The 24,769-nt window shown below is 30.9% G+C and overlaps 3 protein-coding genes and 1 long non-coding RNA gene across 4 annotated transcripts; 2 read left to right on the top strand and 2 right to left on the bottom strand.

The window, feature by feature from the left end:
* The first annotated feature begins 2,046 nt into the window (after positions 1-2,046).
* Positions 2,047-3,288, top strand: LOC107956011 (protein FLUORESCENT IN BLUE LIGHT, chloroplastic). Its single transcript, XM_016891769.1, has 4 exons — positions 2,047-2,050; positions 2,206-2,337; positions 2,439-2,513; positions 2,921-3,288. Exons 1-4 carry the CDS (start codon positions 2,047-2,049, stop codon positions 3,286-3,288), a joined length of 579 nt encoding a protein of 192 aa, XP_016747258.1.
* A 640-nt stretch (positions 3,289-3,928) lies between these two features.
* On the bottom strand, positions 3,929-5,401 carry LOC121219390 (uncharacterized). Its single transcript, XR_005916116.1, has 2 exons — positions 4,684-5,401; positions 3,929-4,566 (listed from the first exon to the last, which is right to left on the bottom strand). It is a non-coding gene; the product is annotated as an uncharacterized lncRNA (long non-coding RNA).
* A 3,870-nt stretch (positions 5,402-9,271) lies between these two features.
* LOC107954049 (tyrosine-protein phosphatase DSP1) lies at positions 9,272-12,114 on the top strand. Its single transcript, XM_016889509.2, has 5 exons — positions 9,272-9,811; positions 9,924-10,017; positions 11,396-11,453; positions 11,532-11,575; positions 11,664-12,114. The coding sequence occupies exons 1-5, from the start codon at positions 9,552-9,554 to the stop codon at positions 11,847-11,849; spliced, it is 642 nt and encodes a 213-aa protein (XP_016744998.1). The 5' UTR covers positions 9,272-9,551; the 3' UTR covers positions 11,850-12,114.
* A 2,816-nt stretch (positions 12,115-14,930) lies between these two features.
* LOC121202830 (1-aminocyclopropane-1-carboxylate oxidase 3) lies at positions 14,931-16,319 on the bottom strand. Its single transcript, XM_041097469.1, has 2 exons — positions 16,104-16,319; positions 14,931-16,018 (listed from the first exon to the last, which is right to left on the bottom strand). The coding sequence occupies exons 1-2, from the start codon at positions 16,203-16,205 to the stop codon at positions 15,185-15,187; spliced, it is 936 nt and encodes a 311-aa protein (XP_040953403.1). The 5' UTR covers positions 16,206-16,319; the 3' UTR covers positions 14,931-15,184.
* Between the last annotated feature and the right edge of the window lie 8,450 nt (positions 16,320-24,769).

Below are 24,769 nucleotides of genomic sequence, written 5' to 3'. Positions count from 1 at the left end.
GTTGTACAAGCTGTCAAAATTTCGGTTAAACTCAAACTTGGAGAAAATCTTATTAGGATAACTAATAGGATTTTAGTGGGTAGTTTTTTTAAAAAAATTGAGAATAATCCCCTAAAAATCCTCCTTATGGTCATTTTCCACTTTTCCCATTTTTGTTTTTTAATCTATCAAACAATCATTCGTCAATTTATAAAATTAAACCAATTTGACAAGTCAATACAACATACAAACATGGCATGCTCAATGTTTCAATGCAATAATCCTACCCATTCATCCACTACACACCACAAGTTCCCTAGAACCCATCATTTGAACTCCAAAATATTAAAAAATATATTAAATGTAAAAATATGATTTTTTTAATAAAAGTTATTTTAAAAATAAAATGTGAAATTGATACCAATATAAAATTTTAACATGAATATTTTATGGCATAATTAATAAGTCAATTTTAATATAAATATTCAATATGACTAAACAAGTCAATAATATAAATAATATAAAATGTGAAATTTAATTTAATAATATAAATAGTAGATATAAATAAAATTATTACTATTTATGCTTAGTGATTTTTTTTGGATAATTTTGATTTTTTCTTTGAGAGTAAAGGGTGAGAAGTAAAAGTTTAGGGGGAAAATAAAAAGTTTTGGGGAATAAAAGTTTGAGGGAAAGTAAATAGGGGGAGTAAAATTTTGGAGGGAAAATATTAAAAAAAAATTGGAGGGGGGAGGGTTTGGGGTAGATGGGAGGTGGGATGAGAAGAGAATAAAAGTTTTAGGGGAAAAGTGGGAGGGAGTAAAAATTTTGGGGGAAAATAAAAGGTTTTGAGGGTTTTTGGGAGTAAAATTTTGAGAAAAAGTAAATGGGAGAGTAAAATTTTGGTGGGAAATGGATTTTGGGTAGATTGGGGGGTTCGGAGGGGAGTAAAAGTTTTGGGGGGAAGTGGGAAGGAGTAAAAGTTTTGAGGGAACAATAAAAAAGTTTGGGAGTTTAGGGTAAAAATGTAAAATATTATAATTTGATATTCGAATTATTCGAGTTATTCAAATTCGAAAATTTAACTCGATTCGAACTCGAAATTTGAAAAAAAAAATTCGAGTTGATTCGAATAACTCGATTCGTTTAACTCGAAATTTGAAAAAAAATTGATTTTTTCGAGTTGAATCGAGTTTTGCTCACCCCTAATCATCTGAACTCCAAAATAGTATAGGCTTAAGCCCGTTGTGATTAAAATCACCAATAAAAATATGCAGAAATTTTGCCAGTAAAAATACAGTCAAGTTACCAGTAAAATGCGATAAATCACCCAATCACCTCAAATCTCAAATACAATGCACTGACTACAGTATTGCGGATTTTAAATGACGTCTGGTTCTCTACCAAACTCCTGCGTTAACCACAAATACCCACCCCATGCAAATGCAAATATGACATACAATCAGTGAAGCACATCATGCTAATCGGTAACGGTAACAATATTAGTGGCATGCCTTAACATGCTTTACAATTTCAGTAGCATGTTTAATCATGCATTCAATTAGCAATATCATATCATACAGTCCAGTGAACATATTAACATTAATTACAATCGGATGCACATAATCATTTAGGGTCCGTTTGTTTGGGGTAAAACATTTTCCGGAAAAGCTTTTCAGCCTTTTCCGGTGTTTGTTTGGCTAAAAATGGATTTCCATTGTAAAACATTTTACAGAACACGGGAAAAAGAGGTCTTTTTTAGGGAAAATGTCTTACCCTTTTTATTTCGGCAAGACATTTTCCAAAGTTTTTCCTCTTCACCACTTTGTGTGCTTTTCAAATGAACATACAGCAATTCAAATACAGCCAGCTAATGATTTTTTTCGTTGTTCAAACTGTATTTGATGTGCTTGAAGAAATTGTTATCCTAAAATACCTAGAACTAGATTTATCCCAACATATCCTGAAAAGAGATTCTAAATGGCCGATTTAAAATGTTAGAAAAGTTGTCTCGTGCAGAAGCCTAGAAATAAGATAGCTGTTTTCAGTTGGGAATACCAATTTGAAATGGGTGACTGAAACATCTAACTACACAATTTCCACTTTTAAACACATGAATCTATTCTGAGCAGTCTATATAACTAATGAAAATGAACTTTCAAAGCCTTATTTTACATTATGTTGGATTTTTTTTTTGTTTTTGATCATCCACAATTTGCACATTAGGATTGCTTGCACGGCAGAGGAAAGAGGAGCTGCAGCGAGTGAAGGAGCAGCTGCGCCAAATCAATGTTGCTCTAAGAAGGCAGGCTAAGATAGAGTCATATGCTCCCAGCCTGAGTTATGTTCCCATCGGTGGTAGAATATCAGAAAATGAAGTAATTGTCAATCCAAGAAAGGAAGAGTTGAGAACAGGAAGAACTTTTTAAGAAATCAAGAACTTGAAAAGGCTTTTCTAGAGTTTAAGACAGCACTGGAGCTTGCTAAGAGTCTAAAAGATCCTATCGAGGAGAAGAAAGCTGCCAGGGGTTTAGGTCTGTATCTTCTCCATTTATTTGCCTGTCTAGTCTCTATTCCTAATTTAGTATAGTAAAATGCTTATGGTTTGAGCCAATCCAAGTGGCCAAAGAGAGATAAGGATTATGATACCTTATGGAATTCCCTTGGATCTGTGTGCATCAATCTATTAGATACTCAGAGAAGTGACTTCATTATGAATATTATATTTGGTATCAAAGGAAATCCCATGTCGCTTTTTTGTACCAAGTGGCAGTGCTAAAGCATAAAGCGATGAATCATAAAGCCCTTAAAACTTGTACCAGCTAATTAATTTATGTGTTTCTTTCTGGGGAGTGATGCAAAAAACTTTTTTTCTTACAGCTGGGATCCCTTTCCATGAAGGGTAGCAGAAACTTTAACAGTTAAGTTTGATTGATTTCAGGTACCTCATTGAAAAGGCAAGGCAAATATCAAGAAGCCATTAAATACCACTCAATGGTCTTAGTAATATCTGATCGAGAAGGAGAAGACTCTGGAAATACAGAAGCTTATGGAGCAATTGCTGACTACTACACCGAGCTAGGAGACCTTGAGAAAGCAGGGATTTTATATGACAAATATATTGCTAGGTTGGAAACAGACTTAAGGAAACTGCATAATCCACCAGTTCTACCACCTTTTAATGTATTTCTAAATAATTATAGAGACTATAGACAACTTGCTGACATTCCCTTTTCTCCCATTTTAGCATTACTGTTGTTAGTTGCTAAGTGCAGTCTTTTAGACACTGAAATTGATTTTGTTGGATAGTGCATTATAACTCATGTTTCTTCCAAAAAGAATACCCATTTCACTTTCCCCTTTTTGTTTCCTCCAATCGTCGGCATCCCTTTTTGCTCGGATTCTGAGATTCTGAATTTTTTAATGATTATTTAATTAAATCATGCATAAAGGGCATTACAACTGGAATGCTTCCTTTACTTAATGCAACAGAAAATGCCCGTCAATTTGTCAATCCCCGACCAGTTGGTGCCCCATCAACTCTAAAATGTTCAAGTGCAATTATGACATACGAGTCTCCTCGCTCTGTGTGTATATCTTATGTGGATTTTATCTTGTTCCTTGGAGATTTTAGTTCAACTTGTGTCTGGTTCTTCGTTCAATGTGTACTGTATTGATTAAATTTTGACTTTGGTTGTTTTCAATTTATGACCGTTAATATTCTAGCTTAATGATTGAGTATTATTATATATTTAATTTGATTTATTTATAAATAAATCATTGCAATATATGTAAAAATAATTTAAAATATAAATTTATTAATATATATAAATTTATTAATATATATAAAAATAGCTTTCTCAGAAAATATTTTCAGGAAATCTGCCAAATAAAAGAAAATATTTTACAGAAATTCATCCAAACACCAGAAAATATTTTCAGTAAATCATTTTCCAGAAAAGTAAATCATTTTCCATAAATTATTTTCCGGAAAACATTTTACTGGCAAACAATCGGACCCTTAATCTCAATTAAAGCTCTTTAATATTATTTTCTAGAAAATATTTTACTGGCGAACAAACATACTATTAATCTCAATTAAAGCCCTTTAATAATCGGCCACTACCCTTTTAGTACATACCTCAATCGGTAACTGTTAAACTCACTCATGACCATTCGGCCATGTACCAATCAGCATGTATATTGGTTTAACATGCACAAAATATTATTTTTAATAATCAATTAAACACCCAATGGTAAGACCCACACCTAATAAGCGTAGACCCAAAGTACTACTTAAATCCGCAGCTCTTAGGACTTAGATCCGACTAGTGTCACGGGGCTAGACCTTTCGTCTCGCAAACGGTCTAGCCCCGTGACACTAGAACTTGCTTAAATCTGAACACAACTGAAAATATTTATAAAAAATCATCCCCCTAAAGCCCTTATAGGGTTCGACCAAGCCGCAAACCTTTAATTGAAACTTCAGATCCGAAGTGGAGATTCAACACTTACCTTAATTGACTTATAACGGCTTGCAAACAACTGCCCAACGCTATAGTTGATCCATACGATTTGGATCTAGATCTTGAACATTTAAACACCAAGAAAATGATAATACATCAGATTCGGTCATATCAGAATATCGAATAAAATAAAAACTACATAGAGTTGATTAAATTAACCGAAAAATTCTGCACTTACTCAGATCCGCGATGACAGGAAAAACGAAGAGTAAAATAAAGTGACAATGGCAAAAATGTGGTGGTGTAATGGATGGCGGCAATGGAGGATAAAAAGGGCTGCTGATGTGCGGCAATAACAGTAAAACTAGCAAGGTTCGACTTTTAGGGGGAAGAAAAAATGAGCAGAAAAATAAAATCAAATGGGAGAGAAAAAATGAACAAAGGGGCGGCACAATGGAGGAGGAGAAGAGAAAAAGAAAAGAAAACAGAGAACAGAGAGGGATGGCAAAAATGAAAAGAGAGAAAAATGGAGAAATTTTTTCAACAAAATTAATTTAATCAATTTTTTTAAACTGATAACTTACCACATAATTTAGATAGTTTAGATTATCTCACCCTTTATGCTTGAATAATCAAGCTTATCAGATTTTATAGAATTTAAATCAGACTGAAATCTGACAAGTTGGACTGCACAGGCTTAAAATAAAAAAGTTTTTTTTTTCAAAGGGAATTCAACTTAGGATTTGAGGGTAAGCTAAAACTTTAGCACTAAATCAGCAAGTTATTCTTATTAAAAATTTACAATTTATCAATAGGAATTTCAGAACGTGACAAAATACGAATATAATGTCGTGCAAAGTAATAATACTCACAAAAAAATAATAACATGGATGAATGGTAGCTGAAATTTTTTTTTGAGAATCGAAGGTGCAACATTGAATTCCTTTCAGCGTTGGTTCTTCTATCCAGATACGATTGATATTTATATGTTCCCTTGTATATAATACTTAAGATCTTAGATTAGGCAAGTGGTTAGAAGACTTTTTATGGCCCTCGGATTGCAGGTTTGAAACCCTTGGCTCTTATTTCAAGCCCTTTTCTTTGCCTAGATCTTCTCGAGAAAATTTAAGAAAAATCATTCACTATCGTTAAGAACATAAAAGAAACTTCTTAAAAATTTTGCACCTTGTTATTTATGATTGTGAAAAATAAATTTAATCTTAGAGTAAATCTGATCAGATATAAATAAAATGTTTTTATAAATTTCATGGCACATATAATCTAAAAGTTGGAGTAGTTGAGTGGATTGAAGCTAATGATTTCTCCATCTAGGTATAGGTTTGATTCTTACTACTGATAATTTTAACTTTTTTCCTTCCTTCTCGGGCAGCTATTACGTTGTATAAATTTCTTCACCAAATAGGAACAAAGAAATCGAGAGAGAAGTATACGTGACATAAAACTCTACTTCTAGTAAATCTTAAAGTCTTAATGTATATCAAACTTATCTTGGTCTCATGAACATTTACTCAATGATAAAATATTTTAATATTTAAATCCCAATATGCATAATTATCAGGTGCAGATTCTCCCCCATTTGCTTTGGATTTAAGTCCATCATATGTTATATTTCTTTAGATGTATGTATGATTTCAGTTCAATTGTACTTTGTATTGATTTGATTCTAGTCCTAGTTATTTGTGATTATACACGTACTTGTAAAAATTCCTTAAAAACCAATTGTTTATTAGCTTTCTAAATTTATTCTAGCTTAAATTGCATTATCTCTAAAACTATTTCAATTTAATTTTTGACATATTTTAATTATGAATATGTTTTTAAACTATCTTTTCATTCTGATTATGATTGATTAAAAAAATAAAATAAAAGCCTTTCTTATGAATAAAAAGTTGAAGATGATGATTAGACTGAAATATTCCATTTAATGTTGAAGAATTTTAATTAAATGTCAAACATTTTGATACAAAGGGAAAAGAATCAACATTGCTATAAAAGCCCCCCTTTTTCTTGGTTAAATTCCTCGTTCTTGAATTTGCTCTTCTGACTAGTATTGGAAACGAATATAAAAGCTTATTGTAATGAAACCTAAACCACCCAAATTTATTACATAAATATATAGGTTCTTTGTAAAGTTTTACACGAAACCAAATTTTTGCCAACTCAAATTATACATTTTAAGTCAATTTAATCATAAAAAATAATAATTTAGTGTAATAGTGAAGTTAGTATGTTGTTAGTTTCTGTATTTGTATATAATTTAGTATTTAGTCCACCTTTAACTTCTCTTATTTTTTTTCAATTTAAAAATTTTAATTTAATTATTTTCGTTATTTATAGTTTCTGTCAAAATTTGTCAACTATGTTATGTCATATGAGGATAGTTTAATCAAAATTATAAATTGACAATTTTGGTAGAAAATACTTACAATTTTAATGATTAGACTAATATTTTTAAATAAAAAAGTAGGAAGACTTAATTTTTAACTTTTGAAGTTTTGGGACGAAATCTCAAATTTTGATAAAGTATAAGGACTAAGATAATATTTTAACCTAAAAGAAAACTTGAAATGGCAATGCATTTAGGCAAGTAATTGAGTATGTTGGCATCTATGGACAACCTAGAACGAATGTTGTTGGCTTGAAAAAAAAGAAGAACAGAAAATGCATTAAATATGTGGTGTTTAGAGTGCATGAAGTTGATAAAAAAAATACATGTATAAATATATACTTAATTATGGATGTTAATTATTTTAATTAAAAAATTCACAAATAGATTTAAAAAATTTTAAGTTTTTTTTTAATAATTTCATCATAGATTTTGATCATATCTGTTTTTTTGTTTATACAATGCTTAGAACTATTCATAGCCCCTCGCCCCCTCCCCAACACATAAATAGGAGGATAATACGCTTCAGCGCACTCGAACCTATTTCCTCCTGTATTGGTAACAATATCTATACCAATTGAATTAAAACTCAATCGTTTAAAATATATTTTTTAATGTATAAATATATATATATATATATAAATCCATTGAAATTATAAAATTGTAAATTAGTGTAATGGTAAAATAGTCTTTTGCCTGCCTCATACTAATTTATAATTTTATTTCGTCCCTCAAATTTTTTCTACTTTCACCATTGGATCCCATGTATACTGAAGAGTTATTTGGCCCGCTCTCAGTGGAGTTAAAATATCCACAAATAAGGGTAAAACACTATCACTCGTTCGTAAGTAATATTTTAAAAATAACATGATTAAACCCCCCCCCATATTAGTAAAGTTGAAATTAGTGGACAAAATAATAATATATAGGGTAAACTGTATTAGTAGTCATCCAATCATTAGTAAAATTTTTTGATCATCAAATTACGAAAAGTTATAAAATAATCATTTAATTATAAGTAAATTTCTTTTTTTGACAACCCCTATGAAAAGTTACAAAATAGTCGCACAATATTCAACTTTTTGTTTTGCACCAGTTAGCTAACAATGACGGCTTTTAAAATTAACATAATAGTAACTTTAACATTCAACATTTATAAATTATATCAATTAAGTCTTGATTAAAAAAATTTAACCCTCAATATTTACACATTCTATAATTTGGTCTTCTTTTCTCAATTTTACTTTTTTTTGTGACATTGAGGGTTAATTTTAAAAGAATGAGAAAATATTTAAAAAAATTATCTTGGATTTTTTACTATTTCCATTTGTTTTATATTTTCAACCAAATTGAGCTGATAAATTTCTTTTTAGCTAAAATGGTTACAAAGAAAAATAAAACTGTAAAAAAAATCAAATTACACAATGTATAAATGTTGAGGGTTAGATTTTTCAGAATTAAGATTAAAGTTGTTATTATGTCAATTTTAAAAGTTACAACTATTGATAAAAAGAAAAATAAATAATTGAGTGGTTATTTTATAAAATTTGTGAGAATTGAGGGGGTAGGGGATGAAAAAGAAGGGAGGAAAGTGAAGAGGCAAAACTTTGGGTGGAATATTCCTTTTTTGTCTCTCTCCCTCTCTTTCAACCCCAAATCCAAGGCAAAGGGCAAAGCATATTCTTTAGAATCTTCTCTTTATTTCCTTTACCCTCCACCCTTTTCTTTTCATAATTCCCCCTATTGTTTTAAAATTTATTCCATTTCATACTATCTTCACTTTTACCCAATGTTAGCTATGACATATTTAGTAAATATTAACTTGGGAATTCTATAAATTAATTAAACAAAACTTCAAGTTTAACTTATAAAGATAACATAGACACCAAGTTGAGGTATTCATGTTTGACCCCATTTTATTGTTTATAAATAATAATATAATATAATATATTTGTTTCAAAAAATAATAATAATATAATATAATTTTTAATTAGTAAAATTAAGTTATTTTTGGGTGTCATAAAATTATTAAAATTGGTGATGAGGAGGATTATCCATCCAATTAGGTGGAGCTTTGAACCCAAACTTGACCATTATGCCAACTTTAAAAAATGTCTAATACTATTAAATATATCAAGCTTTAGTTAATATATTTATTATAATAATTTAATTACACCTCTTAAAAGACGAGTTCATTTCTAATCATTTTTATTTTTCAAATTTACTTTCAAAAAACCAAACATATATCTAAAAATATTGAAAATATCTTCAAAAAAGTCAATTTAAACACCAAAATATGATCATTTTAGACCATTAAGGACTAAAATCAATATCTTTTATATACTAGGGACTCAGTCCATAATTATAAACAATTACGTTCTTTCTTTCTTGCCACCTCTGGTCCCTCATATTCTGTCTCCATTTTTGCACTAAAATTTCTCACTAAAAAAAAACTCCGATTTGGATTTATATAAATAAACCATGTTCATCACCCCAATTTCCAATCACCCTTAACCTCCCCCATTTTAATCCTCATCTTGCCTTCACCATCCCCAAGGTTTTTTTTTTTTTAACAGTTGCCTCCATCACCTTGTAACCCAAGTCAGAATCATCCCTTACCCAAAAAAGCACATTCCCCTTTGATCCCATACCCTCTTTCTCTTTCTTCATAACTTTATATACATATATTTATATATTTCATGAAAGACGACACTGCAACAACAACCGAGCTGATCCAAAACCAGCACCAAAAAGGGAACCAAGAGATGTGCAGAGCCACGGAAGTCGTTTCCACCGTTGACCGAGTCGTCGACATGTCGTCGCCGGTCATGTCACAGGATGAACTTAACTTGATCCCTCCTTTGAACTTTGCTATGGTTGACAATGGCATTTTCAGGTCAGGTTTCCCTGATTCTGCCAACTTCTCTTTTCTTCAAACACTTCGTCTTCGTTCCATTATGTAAGTCCCCTTCCTCTTCAAGTTTGTTCCTTTAATAATATGCTTTTTACATGCAAATTTTTGAACTTTTGAGTGAAAGGGTCTTTTTTTTTATTTTTGTTTAAATGTTTAGATATTTGTGTCCTGAACCATACTCAGAAGCCAACAATGAATTTTTAAAGTCTAATGGAATCAAGCTGTTCCAGTTTGGAATTGAAGGTTACAAGGTAAATTCTCTTTTTTACCTCCTCAAAATTGCTTACTTTTTTATTCACACCAATTCAGCTTCTTAATTTGGTTTGGAATTTAAGATTTTTATTGGCAATTGAGATCAAATGTGTTTTTGATGAGGATCTTGGCCAAATAGTTGCTCGAGTTTGTAATTTTTACATTTTAATGGCTTAGAATAGTATATCATTAGCAGGATAAGTGTCTTAAACACTAATGAAGGGCTAATTTAACTATGGTGGACTACATGTCAATTATTATGTTGTGAATTAGCTTTTACTTGATTAAAGATTAGCTGCAAGATTGGGAAGAATGTATTCTTTTTAGTCCCTTTTTCCAGTAATTGAAACCGTCTTGGATTGTGTGGAAAACATTTGATTTCAGCTGTGCATTGTAGTCTTAAAGAATTGCTTATTGGTTTTAAATTCTAGTTTCAATCTATGAAGAACTTGAAGAACTGAGAATGCCTTATTTGTTTTGGTATATGATCTAACATATATATATGTATATAGCGAGATTAGTGGCAAAAGGTCTTTGTATGTCGGGTTTTGATTTTTCTGAACTTATTAAGCCTCTTATCTTCTTTACAGTTATTTTATAGTTTATGGACATATAATAGTGGGATGTCAATATATTATTGTCTTTATCGTCCATCAGCTCTTAATAGAACTTGCTGAGCTGCTTTATATATATATATGTGTGTATATATATCACTTGCCTTCTATTATGTGTATTATGTGTATGGGAAATTTTGCCTTACATCAATCAATAAGTCATTTGTGTTTTGCATATGAAAAGAGCAAGAGGTGTTTTCGGATTGATTATGATGGTACTATTTTTCTTTTTGCGAAAGATATGGCGGTACTATTTGGAGTTTCATGATAATGAGTCCAATAAATGTTGATTATAAAGGGTCAAATTTTACCAAAAGTCTGGATGACGCTTGACTCGTTGTCAAATGCGGTATAATTTCAGTATCGTGTTAACGGATCTTCGATCTGCAAGTGAGGAAACAAAAAAGAGTTAACTGGTTTTGGTCCGTTAACTGGTTTTGGTCCTGAAATGATGTAAGATAATTAGTGCATGAGCTTGACATTATCATCATATGTATACTGGAGATCATGGCTACTACCTTGAATGTATGGTTGATTACAGTGTGATGATTTAAAGTGATTCGATGTCCTATGTTCATGTCTAATGTCTTGTAGGTTTAGTATATATACTTTCTTTCTTCAAGCTTTAGAATTAGTAGCAGTGATATATATGTGTACGTATGTAGCTGAGTTTAGGATCATTTTTATGTCTTGACAATCGGGATGTCCTACGTACTTTGAAACGATATCTTATGATAGAAACTAATATACACATTTCATCCAGGAGCCATTTGTAAATATTCCACAGGACACAATCCGTGAAGCTCTAAAAACTCTACTTGGTACTACAAGCTTTTTAACATTTCCGAACATGGTTGATTAGTTTTCGATAAATCTAATTTTATCTTTCTGCAATGCAGATGTAAGGAATCATCCAGTTTTAATTCACTGTAAACGAGGAAAGGTACTTGCATGTTAGTTTTTCAAGTTTCTTTATGAGACAGTTTATACCTTCCGAGTTTGATAATGTTGTTTTGTTCTTGTATTTCCAGCACCGAACCGGTTGTCTCGTCGGATGCTTGAGGAAATTACAAAGATTGTGTTTGTCATCCATATTCGATGAGTACCAAAGATTTGCTGCGGCAAAAGCTAGAGTTTCCGATCAAAGGTTCATGGAATTGTTCGATGTTTCTAGCCTGAAGCATCTACCAATGTCGTTTTCTTGCTTGAAAAGGTAATGAGTTCCCTGAATTCGAATAAAAGACATACATAAAAGCAAATGTCCGGTTGCCATGGCAGATGCAACGATTATCCGAGTAGTTATATATATATATATATAAACCATGTTTCATTCTGGAAATCATTGTCAGGTTTGTTTTAAGGTTTTTCAGACATGTTTTTACAGCTATTCTTATTGTCATGATTATAGACAAGGCAGGTAGATTTAAAGCAATGTAAACACATTATTCTTGTTGGCTACTCAATAATTACCAAGATTTCATATACAAAACAGTTTCATATAAGATTCATCGGCAATATTGAAAAGAAAATGTAACATTTATTTACTGTATAGTGCATGCATTCATCTACCAATTTCAATGCTTTTAAGAACAATGGGTGTTGCATTGCTGTACGGTGCATGTGTGTCTTGTCAACCCTTTCAAAACCTTGGCCTTTCGTGGGTTCCAATGGACATATTTGTTATGTTCCCCAGCTGGACCGAACCTTTTTTTTAATTGCATTTTCTCTTTTTGGAATTAAGGTATTTTTATCCGTTTAAAATTCGTAATTGTTGTTATTTACTAGTTGGTTTCAAATTTGTTAGAATATGCAAGTTTTTATATTTTTTGTATTTTTGGAATTTACTTCTCTTGTTTCTATTTTGAGAATTTTAGTCTTTTTTTTTTTAATTTTTGAATTTAAAAATAAAAATATAATTATTAATACCATTAAAATTCTTATGTTAAAATCAGATTTATTATTATAAAGTTATTAAAGGAGTATTTATTTTTCAAGTAAAATATATAAAAAAAATACGAAAGCTTCAAAACGTACATTAACCTTTCAAGTCTATTGGAGCCCAAACGTTTTGTACTTTTTTAAGTTCCCGGCAACATTTTGCAGACTGAGATGCTATCGTTGTCTTTTTTCTTGGGCTATTACTGGACTTCTAAATTGGTTCTGACATTTGAAAAATATTATGATATCAATCAGATTCCTCCATCGGTTTAGTCATTAAATAACAGTTCATTTGGATGAGGTATGGATAGGGTTTATTTCAGATTATAGGTGATTGTAATGTTGGAGAATCTATGTCCCCCTCATTTTCATGATGTATCAAAAATAAAAGTTGTCAGAATCAACATTTTTGTACAAGTCCAAGAAGCCCAGCCTAGTTAGGCTTAGAGAAAGATGACCTGGCCCAAACTTAAATTATATGATTTTTATTTAAATGTCAAGTACAATGATATTCCCAAAATTTATGATTCATTTTTTAGCTTTGCCCTCCATCTCGAAAAAACTTATTTATTGTAGGCAATGAGTATAATAGAATCAAACTTTTACCATTGGGACAATATAGAGATTGCATTTGTTTTAGATGTATTGGATGTTTGATCCGGTTTGCTTATCTTCCTTTGTGGCTATCAAACAAGACAAACAAACACATACATATCCCATTGGCAGCAAATTCAAGATTATATCTTCAAAAGTGAAAAAGATGTTTGATGTCCTTTCTTTTACTCTCTCATTATAACTACTCCACTTTTGATTTACTTACTTTAAAGCTTAATTTTATAAATTTATAGTATAATCTTTGACTAATCTATATAAGATTGTTTCTTTTTTCACAACATTAGCCCTTAATCAAGGGCTGCTATAGACTTAAAATGGGTATTTACAAATAATGCCATTTGATCTAAAATTATCGGATTGTATCTTTTATATGGGGGAAGTGATCCATTACGTAAAACTAAAATAGTTTTATATTTTTATATGATTACCATTTTAATGATCCAATTAATGAATTTATTAATATAATTGTACTTGCTATTAATATAAAGTTTTGAGTCGATTTGATATCTCTATTGTATAGATATAAAATATTGTATATATTAATATTTATTGAACATTAATTCGATTTTTTTACATAAAATAAATAGTTAAAATTTTTAATTTACGTCTAATTCAACATATGTGCTCTATATGAATAGAATATAAAATATGATGATTAGATCGTTGAAATGTTAATCATACAAAAATATACAATAAAAGGTCCAAATAATTTTACACTAGTCTAAATGAATCATTTTCTTTACGAAATATTACTCGCTTTAAAATTTTAAAATTAGTCTACAATTTTGACCTTTAAAATAAATATGTATTTTTTTTTGTAAGAATATGAGATTCATCATTCAAAACACATCATGGTTATAAGTTATATGCTGCATTCACCATATTTTGGATGATATCTCATTTTAATTCATTAATGTAAATTACATGACTTTTCTTCCAAAGATTGATCCGCCAGCCATGAAAATAATTTATTTCATTAAAACATTAGGTTTATGTCAAACACAAAGTCATCCAAGTTTTCTTTTTCCCACAAATAAGTAATTAACAATGAAAAAAGTCAACAAGGAGTTCCTCAAATTCAATGCTCTTTTATGTTGGATTTATTCTAACAATGGTTAGATATACTTTGTCAAAGTCTTGCAATGTCAAGAGGAGTGTTGTTAGAAAATTAGATTGCATTTCAGCAAATTAACACTTCTCTTCCAATAGGGGTGTTGTTATTTCTCACTCACATCTTTTATAATTGCTTCCCATCAAATCACATCATTAACTTAACAACAGTACGTTCGGCACCTAAAATCCCATCATTAACTATCATATTCACCTCTTTGTATTTTATAAAGTTTTTAATTTATTTCTTTAAAAATAATAAAAATATAAATTAGTAGAATATTAAAAGTACATTTTAACCGGAGAAAACACATTACTCAATTCTGCCTTAATTCAATTACAGCTCATAAATTAGAAAAGAAGATGTAACTCTAAAATATGACCGACATTCGAACTGTGTTTTGAAGTTTCCAGCTTCCTTAATTACATCATAATAAGATTGGTGTGAATATGTTGTTTCCCTATAAAGATTCTTTATACATGGATTCAAATCCCAACCACTTTGGACCAGTCTCTCCCCGCACATTTGAGACTACAATTAAATAACAGCTTTTATGTCCATCAAAATTCTACTTGTATAGTTGTACCTGTTCCGCTAATAAAGTTATGAATTTAAATTAAATAAATAGATTCAATTAAAGAAAAACAAGCACCCCGTATGATTCTTGCATATCTTCATGTTCCTTACTGGCAACCCACCATTTCCTTTGTAAGTAATTTTATTCTATCAAATCTTTTATGATAGAAATTGACAGGATCCTCACTGTTTAGAATACAATAGATTATTCAATAGACTATACTAAACATTGACTTCTTTTTTCTTTAATACACCATTAACAGAACCCATTTCTTGATCAAACTCAAAGCTACGTCAGGTATTGAATTCTCTTTAAGCTGTTGCTTCCCTGGCTTTCATGGCTTCAAACCTCGGCTCCTTGGCCTGGAATTTAAGCACACCGTAAAGCTTCATGTATTCTTCGAACACAAATTTTGGGTACAATCCTTTCTTCTCTTCTTCTTCTTCTTTCTCCACCAGGGCTAGCGCCGGGTAGATAACGGCGTCGCTGCCGGGGTTGTAAAACGAAGCTATCGACATGCGAGCCCCGTCGGTTTGGGCAATCACCCTGTGCTCCACGCTCTTGTATTTGCCGTTGGTGATCACCTCCAGCTGGTCTCCCAGGTTGATCACGATGGAGTGGCGCAAGGGGGGAACATCCACCCATTCCCCGTCTTTAAGAAGCTGAAGGCCGCCCACTTGGGGGTCTTGGAACAGCAAGATGATGCCACCGGCGTCCGTGTGGGCTCTGAGTCCCTTGATTTTGTCTGGGGTGGGACATGGTGGGTAGTTGCTAACTTTGGTGCCAAAGGTGGGACCTTTTGCCCCATAGAAAGCCTTTTTCAGATATCCTTTTTCTAGACCAAGGTTCTCACAGAACAGGTCCAGCAGCTCCTCTGCTAGTTTCTCCAATTTCAATGCAAATTCTTTCATCACCTTCCTGTGTTCATCGGTTAGATCTGGGATTTCAGCCATGTTGGATTCAGGGAGATGGCGCAAATAGAAGGTACTTTCCCAGTCCATATCAGTAACCTCAGCCTGGAGACCCTCAAGGGCCTTGCTTGCCACCAGTTCCTTAAACCTTTGCTCCATGCATTTCTTGTAATGCTCCTTCGTCAAGCTTTCCACTCTGTCCATAAATTCATAGGGAATCCCATGGTTCAACACCTGCACCAAATGAACCACGCTAATAATTAGCAAAAATCTACCAAGGAGAATAGAGTATATATACATATAAAGTAGCAATCGGTACCTCAAAGAAGCCCCAATTCTCACAGGCATCTTTGATTAGATCCATGGTTGCTGCTCTCTCACCATTCAGTTTCTCCAAGTTGATCACTGGGAATTTTGCCATTTCTCTTACCACTTTATTTTTTTTCTAAACAACTCTCAGAGTGAGGCTGTTTACGGTGGGGATGTTATTATGCAAAAGCTTAGATTTGTTTAATGCAGAATGGAGGAAAGGGGTATGGGGCTATTTATAGATAGTTACAAGTGAGGTTTATAGGTATATAATTCAAGTAGATGTCGGCTTGTGGGTCAAAAATTAATGGTATCAACAAATTAACAAAGGAAGAAAGGAGGAAATATGGAAAATAATACTATTACTAGTGTCATGGGCCGCAGTTTAAAACCTGTGACCATCGCACCAAATGCATTCGATGGAGATCTATTGTGTAGATGGGAATCATTTGACCCGCAAGAATTAACCTGATTCGGTAAGTTATTGGAGAAGCCTGTCGAATTAAAGCTTAGTTGGCCCGATAGTGAAGAGATGGCAACTTAGGCTATTTTGGTAACTAATTTTAAAAGATTGATAGAATCATATCTTGTAAAGTTTAGATTAGATTGGATTAGATATATCTTGTAAATCCCATGGTTTAAGGGATAAAGATAAATCTTGCCTGTCGATGTATTGTAATCTTAATCGTCGGTTTTGGGGGAGCTCAACTATAAATAAAGAGTCTTCCCCTCATTTGTACTCACCCCATTCATTGTTTCATTATTCTTTGTGAATAAGAGAATATTGAGAGTATTTACTCAAACACTTGGAGGGTGTTCTTTCTGTTGTTTTTTGTTGCTTCTTTTGGCATAAATTGCTTCCACTATACAAATTAGTGCCTTAGAGGACTTCTAAAGGAATCCTCACTTAAGTAAAGACTGACTTAGGCGAGTTTTGACGAACGGATCGCCTAAGGCCGCATGAATCGCGAGATGAAAGATTAGTACATGCATAATTCCAATTTTAAAATCATTTCTTAAATGTGGTGTTTAAAAAGTAGACTTTTTTTTTAAGTCATAACCTACTTTACAAAAAGGTATGATTGAAAGTAAAATAATAAAATAATATATTTAGAAGTGGATACAATATCTATTAATTAATATATTTATGGAAATTTTTTATATCTGAGTGTTTATAGTCGAATTTTATCATAAACAAATATCATGTATAATATCATCGTATATAAGCCATGCTCAAATTTATGCCATTTAACTCTAAATATATAAATTTAAATATAAAATACTTGTTAAAAGTATATTAGAAAAATCTAACAAAATCTAAGGCTAAAATTGATTTCCGATGTTGAAGTAGCTATCAACTCTTAGGAGCTTTGTGTGTTGGGGTTGGACACCTTTTGATGGCTCTTTTTCAGCCATTTCTTTCTTAATATTTGACCAAAATTAAGTTTGGACCAATCCTTTGATTAAGTTAAGAATTTATTGGTAACCAAAGGAAGGTGCACAGCTCTTTCACACCATTGACCGTCAAATAAATTTATGGTCTATTTATTTCATAAAAATTAAAATTTAGGATAAATTATATAAATGGTCACGCAATTATGTCTGTGTTCCTGTTTTGGTCGCTCAACTTTAAGAATTTTCAAAATAGCACTAATGTTTGAGTTTGTTTTTGTTTTGGTTATCCGTTGTTAAATTGAAAGCGAAAAGCTTTTTTCTAACTAGTATAATAACACATTTAGTCCACAATACTTACTTATTCTATCAATTTAATCCTAATTTTAAATAATTTAATCAGTTTAACCTCCACATTTTAATTGTTTTATTTATGGTTGAAATTATTCAATTTGGTACATAAGTGTCGAAACCATTTTTTTATTTAAAAAAAATAATATAGGAATCGACTTTGAAAATTAAATGGGAGTCGCCACCGATCTTTTATTGAGGTGTGATCGGTTCACCATTTAAAAATGGTTTTGGTTTGCGAAATTTGAGAAAACAAGTTCAGGAGTCGATTATGCACGAGGAAGGGTTAACACCCTCGTAACGCCCAAAATTGGTACCAAATTGATTGTTTAATGTCTTAGTGTCAAAAATTTGAAAAGATTTTAAAATACAATCCTTTGAAAAGAAAGTTTGAATAAAATGGATTGGATGATTAGACTCACTTATAAATTGTCACACTCAGTAAGTTAGAGTGTAACATTTTAAATCCTCAAAATTAAGTTTATCTTTTGACTTTTAAAACCTATGCATTTTAAGAAGGATATTTGATTATTTGCGGTCAAATGAGAAAATCAAAACCCAGTAAGTTAGGGTTTGATTTCACAAAATTCCTAAATATCGAATATTGCCTTTATTTTTATTTGTTAGAAGAATCCTCGTCTCGAGAAAATAATATGTCATATCCAATGAGTTAGGACACAACATATCGAATTCCCGAGAATGAGCTTTTTATTTGTGTGTTAATTAAAAACGATATTCGGTTTCTTAGATCCCGAGGAAGATTGAAATCCAGTAAGTTAGGACACAATCTTTTCGAGGATCCCAAATTCCGAGTGTCGCGTTATTTTGAAAGACTTTTGTATAAAATTATTTTTGATACTTAAGTGATATTAAACATAATCTTTTGAACAAGTAAAAACATACAACGCGAAATGGTGATTCGTAAATTAAAATGTATGCTAATGAACATCAAAGAATCGTTAGATACGATCAAGCAATACAATACACGTAAGAGCAATTATCTCACATTATATACAAATAATAACTTTAATATTCGAAAGCTAATGAACTAAAAACTAATCTTAAACTAAGCTCCAAGCAAATTATACAACAAAAACGCAACAAGTTTTAAAAAGTAAAAAAAAAATAATGTGAAGGGAAATTATATAGGTATATATAATATAACATTGTAAAAAAAAAATATTATTATATAGGTCTTTTAAAACAAAGAAATACATAAAAGTAAATTTCAAAATACAGTATAAAATAAAACCCTAAAATATACAAATTATATTGAATTTACAAAAACATAAAAAAGAATATGATATCTTTAAGTAATAATACATAGTAATTTTAAAATAATAGCATATGATAACTTAAAAATATGAATATATAATGCATCTAAATAATAATCTATTATAAGTTTAAAACTATAGTATATGATAAATTTTAAACTATGATGCATGATAAATTTAAATAATATTAATGGTAATTTAAAATAATAGTATATTATATATTAAAACAATACTAATGAGAAATTTAAAACAATGTTAAGATTAAATACTAAAATAATACTATATTTAAAAATAAATATGTCAAAAATAATAACTAATTAGATTTAAAATTAAAGTAATAAAAAACTAAATTAGAATTGCAACAAAGTTAAAAGAAAAATATAACAAAATAAAATAAAATAATGGAACAAAAATTAAATTGAAGTAAAACAAAATTAAATAGGCAGCAAACATAAATAAAAATAAAAGGATTAACTTTGTATTCGGTTAAAAACTAAGGGACTATATTACAATACGTGCAAAGAAGCAGGGATCTAAACAGTAAATAGCCCAGTCTTTCTATGCGCAGCGTTTCGAAAAGGACTAAAATAAAACAATACAAAAATTTCAGGACAAAATAAAAAAATAAAAAAGAGTTTAATCGCGAAATCATAAAAGGCGGAAGGACCGGGGTTGCAAATAACCCAATTAATAGGGGCGCGCGGATCCCCCATGGAGCGGGTCTGGTAATCGGGTCATAGGCCTTAAACGGCGTCATTTGGAATTTCTATTTAAACCAAATTTTCTTAAAAACATTTGACAGCTCTTGAAATAAAAAAAAAACTGAAGCTTCTCTGCTAGGGTTTCGACCCTAGCTCTTTACACCGCTCCTCCGCCACAATTCCACCGTGAACGGTGGTCTCACCATAAAGGGCTTTTCGGCTCCTTTTTGCGTGGATCCGAGGGCGTCTCCAGGTAAGACCTCTAACTCCCTCCTTTTTTCTTTTATTTGCTCTATATATATTTATATATGAGGTTAATAACAAACAGAAAAAGAAAGAAAAGCCATCGGAGAAGAAAACAGAACGGAAGAAAAAGAAAACCTTCTTTTTTTGTATTGATTTCGTGCCCTCAAAAAAATCGAGTACATCCATGGGGGTTTTATAACCCGAAAATAAAAAGAAAAATCAAAATAAAAAAGAATAGAAATTTCTTTTTTCTTTCTGTTTTTCCTTTTTTTTCTCTACTTTTCTCTTGCTGTTTGTTTGTGTGTTGCGCAGGTACGGTCGTACGGAGGCCAGCTGGAGGCTCGTGGTGGCGCTACGTGCGTGAAGAGGTAGACTCGCGTGGGAGGAGCGGACGTGGCACGTACGAAGGTGTGCGGTACTGGGGGTCACTGTTGCGGCGCTCGTGCCATTTCCGAAACCCTAGGGTTTCTATTTTGTTTCGGTTTTGGGCTAGGGATATTCGGGCTTGATTTTGGGTAGTGGGTTGTGTTTAGTTTGGGCCATATTGAGCTCAGTGTAAATGGACTATTTTTGGACTATTTTCATTTGGTCTTTATTTTTGTTTATTTATTTCTGGTTTGGGCCGAGCAAATTTGAGTTATTACAATAAGTACCCTTTTTGTTTATATTTTCAAGATGTTGCCGTTAGAAATTAACTAAACAACATTAAAAATAATAGAAAATACAAATTAAAAAACATATTAAATAGTAAAATTATAGAAATAAATTAATATTTGTAAAAATTAAAATTTCACTCTAACTAGAATAATTTTAGTTTTTAATTTATTTGGTAAATTATTTTACACTAAATCAAAATATTGGTGATATGTAATACTTATTGTGGATTTAAAAATAAAAAAATAAGTAAAAATAAATGAAGCACATAATAATCTATTAATTAGTTTATAACTAAAAAAATCATAATCGATGTAACAAAAGGAAATTCAATTAATTCTTTCACCTTTTTTTTTCTTATGAAAAATTAAATGTTATATTTTTTCTTATACAATTAAACAATTGAATTTTTCAAATCCATATTTTTTAACTCTGGATTTAGTTTCCAATTTCAAGGACCAACTTCGAGAACTATTTCTATGTACCTTAAAGAAAATATCATACTGTTAACAACAAGAGTAAAGCCTTGTTTGATAGATTGTTGAAAAATTAAATCTATTAAAAATATTAATTTTCAATATATTTAATTTGTTATTCATGTTTGATAATCCAAAATAAAAACAACCTGATAGAATTTTTTTTATAAGAAAGGTGTGGAAAATAATAAGTAGACGAGCTATTTATTAGGGAAATATTTTTAATTAATTCAATTATATTTTATTTATTTTAATATTACATTATCTTATAAAAACTTTGTGTTTAAAATTTGATTTTTTAAAAAAAAGTGAAATGTTTAAAAATTAAGGATAAAATGTAGAATATAATTTCTTTATAATTTAAATTTTATATTTATCAAACAATTTAATTATATTGCATAATTAATTTTAAGTAATATATCAAACAATTTTGTAACTTAAATTCAATACTTTAATTTTTAATACTTATTTTTTCAGCACTTAATTTTTGAGTTTATCAAACAACAATTAAATCTAAAGAGTTTTTTTTTTAAGGTTAGGTCAAGAGTGCTCTCTCTTAATATCCCAAAGAAACAAGACTAGCTATGGTTGGGGTGGAGTAGGGCGGTGACTTCTTTCCGAGATGGCGGGAGACGAGATCTCCCTCTTAGCAGAAGAACTAATACAGTTGACAGTAAAGAGCTCTTTGGTTGTACTAAAAAGTAACTTATCATTATTATGCTCTGTGTGGTCGAGGAAATCATACAACCCAGATAGTTTTTGTGCATAGTTGAGAAGTATATGGAAAACTAGGAGAAAATTTGAAATCCAAGTGGTTGGGCAAAATCTATTTCAGATCTCATTCAAGGAAGAGAATAATTTAGAGATGATTATGGAAGACAGACCGTGGCTATTTAGAAGACAATTGATAATTTTTGACAAATTGAAGGAGGCGACAGAAAGAAGCAATATCAAATTAATTTTCTCCCCGTTTTGGCTCAAAATTGGCCCTTGCCCACCAGAATGTGAAAAGAAAGATTTGATGCACGCAATAGGTTTGACTTTTGGAAGGATATTAAGGTTGGAGATAAAAAGTGATGTTTGTCAGTTAAAAGTTCAGCTAGATGCTCGAAAACCACTTCGGAGGGGAATTTTTATTACAACTGGCGATCAAGGAAAAGTTTGGCTCCCCTTTAAATATGAAGCCCTATCGAATTTTTGCTTTGGTTGTGGTTGTATGGGACATGTAGCGAAAGATTGTAAGGAGATCTCAAATTTGGAGGTGGAAAAAAGGGAAGATGACCTCCCTTACTCACTGGCGCTGAAAGCTGAATCTAATCTAGTTGGTAAAGAAAGTCTCCAATTGGGTGCTTCAGTAAAAAAATCCATGAAACAATGTTTATATACTAGGGAGAATGAAGGATTGGACACATCTGGAACTAATTCTCTAAAATATTTCATTACAAGCAAGAAGCAGGTAGCAACACAATAAGGGCAGGAAAAACTACAAAAGGAAATATTTTTGACAGATCTGTGACCTGAGGAAATACCCATCAAGTTTGAGGAAAATAAGACAAATAATCAAAGTCGTCTTGACTTAATTGAATCTGGAACTATCGATTTTAATGACTTAATTACAAAAATAGAACAGCCTTGGGATTCAGCAAAATTTAAGACAAATATTAGTGCAACTGAGATAAGAAAATAGAAAACCCAAAAAAGTTAAGTTGGAAAAAAATAGGAAGGATAGGGCAGATTAATGATGTCCAGATGGAAAACGTAACATGTAAGAGGAAGGATTTTTCAGCTGAAGAAGACGATACCGAGATCTGTTCAGTCATTAAGAATAATCATAAAAAAGTGCGATTTGAAGATGATGGGGTAAACTACCACTCCCTGAAGAAATCGAAAGATTAAATGGCTCTGTCTTCCCAATTAGGATCGGCAATTGCCAATAGGCAAGCCGACCGGACCCAATGAAACAATAAGTTGGAATGTTCAAGGATTGGGGAGTCCTCGAGCAATAAGAAGGCTTCAGTTCACACTGAAGCAACATAATCCCCAAATGGTCTTCTTTATGGAGACAAAAGTGAATGGCACTCGTATAGATAGTGTTGACACTATTTTTTGGATGAAAACGGATCGACTTGGATTTTGAAAATAAAAACGGGAGTCGCCACCAATCCTTTTGAGGTGTGATTGGGTCACCTTGAAAAAAGTTGTTTTTAATAAATAATTTGATTTTATTAAAACAACGGTTTTGGTCCACGAACTTTAGAAAACGGGTTCGGGAGTCGGTTACGCACGAGGAAGGATTAGCACCCTCGATACGCCCAAAATTGGTACCTTAGTTGATTACTTAATGTCTTAATGTCAAAAATTGAGAACTTTGGAAAATTTTAAAAATACGATCCTTGTATTAAAACGTTGAAAATTTTCAGGAAAAAGGCATGTTTCACGTTATTCGAGAAAGAGAATCATATCCAGTAAATTAGGACACAATGTCTCGAATTCCCGATAGGCGAATGAAAATGCTTGTTCAAAAGATATTTAACTATTTTGGATAAAAAAGGGATCACGACCAGTAAGTTAGGACACGATCCTTTTTTAGTTCCCGATATCGTTTAAAACTTGAGTTTGACAAGAGTCGTGTAAAAGAGAATATTCAATTGTTTAGATCAAATGAAGAAATCGCAACCCAATACGTTAGGGCACAATTTATCAAAATATTAAACATTGAATATTACATTTATTTCGAAAAATCCTCGTTTCGAGAAAACAACGTGTCACATCCAATGCGTTAGGACACAACATATTGGATTCTCGATAACGAGCTTTTTATCATTTTTAAAAGAGTAATCTCGATTATTTAAGTTCAACGAAGAAAGTCGGAACCCAATACGTTAGGGCTCGAGTCTCTCGAAGATCCAAAATAGCGAATATTACTTATATTTTTAAAATTTCTTTTTTGAAGTCTAAAAAAAATGGGTGTAATAGAATGATGATGATAATGATGTAAATAAAATAATATAAGCAAAACAAAATATAAATAAATAAGAAGTCGCATATATATAAATAAAATCGATCACGTATGTACAATAATAAACAAATATAAAGCATAACAAATAATAATAACGGACATGTAAATAAATAAATGAACAAGATTAACAAAATTATAAAAATATATATACATCTATATATATGTATAAAATTATGAAAATATAAAAAAAACATATGCATATGTACGTATTATTACATGAAAAATTATGTAAGTGTATGTATATACATATATACTTATACAACAATCATTAAATATAAAAAGTCTATATATATAGGTATATATATGAATATATATAACAAAACGTATGTATATAAGCTATAAAAAACGTTTATAAAGGTATATATATATATAATAAGATACAAAGATATAAATAAATAGCTATAATAGTAATAATAATAGGACAAAATATATTTAAACTTAAATAAGTAAATATAAAATAAAAATATAACAATAATAATATAAAACTTATGATATAATAGTAGTAATCGTAAAAATATACATATATATACATAAAAAATAAGTATAATAATAATAACGATAAT

Source organism: Gossypium hirsutum, chromosome D07 (assembly GCF_007990345.1).
Source record: "Gossypium hirsutum isolate 1008001.06 chromosome D07, Gossypium_hirsutum_v2.1, whole genome shotgun sequence".
Lineage (NCBI taxonomy): Eukaryota > Viridiplantae > Streptophyta > Magnoliopsida > Malvales > Malvaceae > Gossypium > Gossypium hirsutum.
The sequence above is the reverse complement of the archived record's forward strand: the minus strand, read 5'-3'. Positions and strand labels throughout refer to the sequence as shown.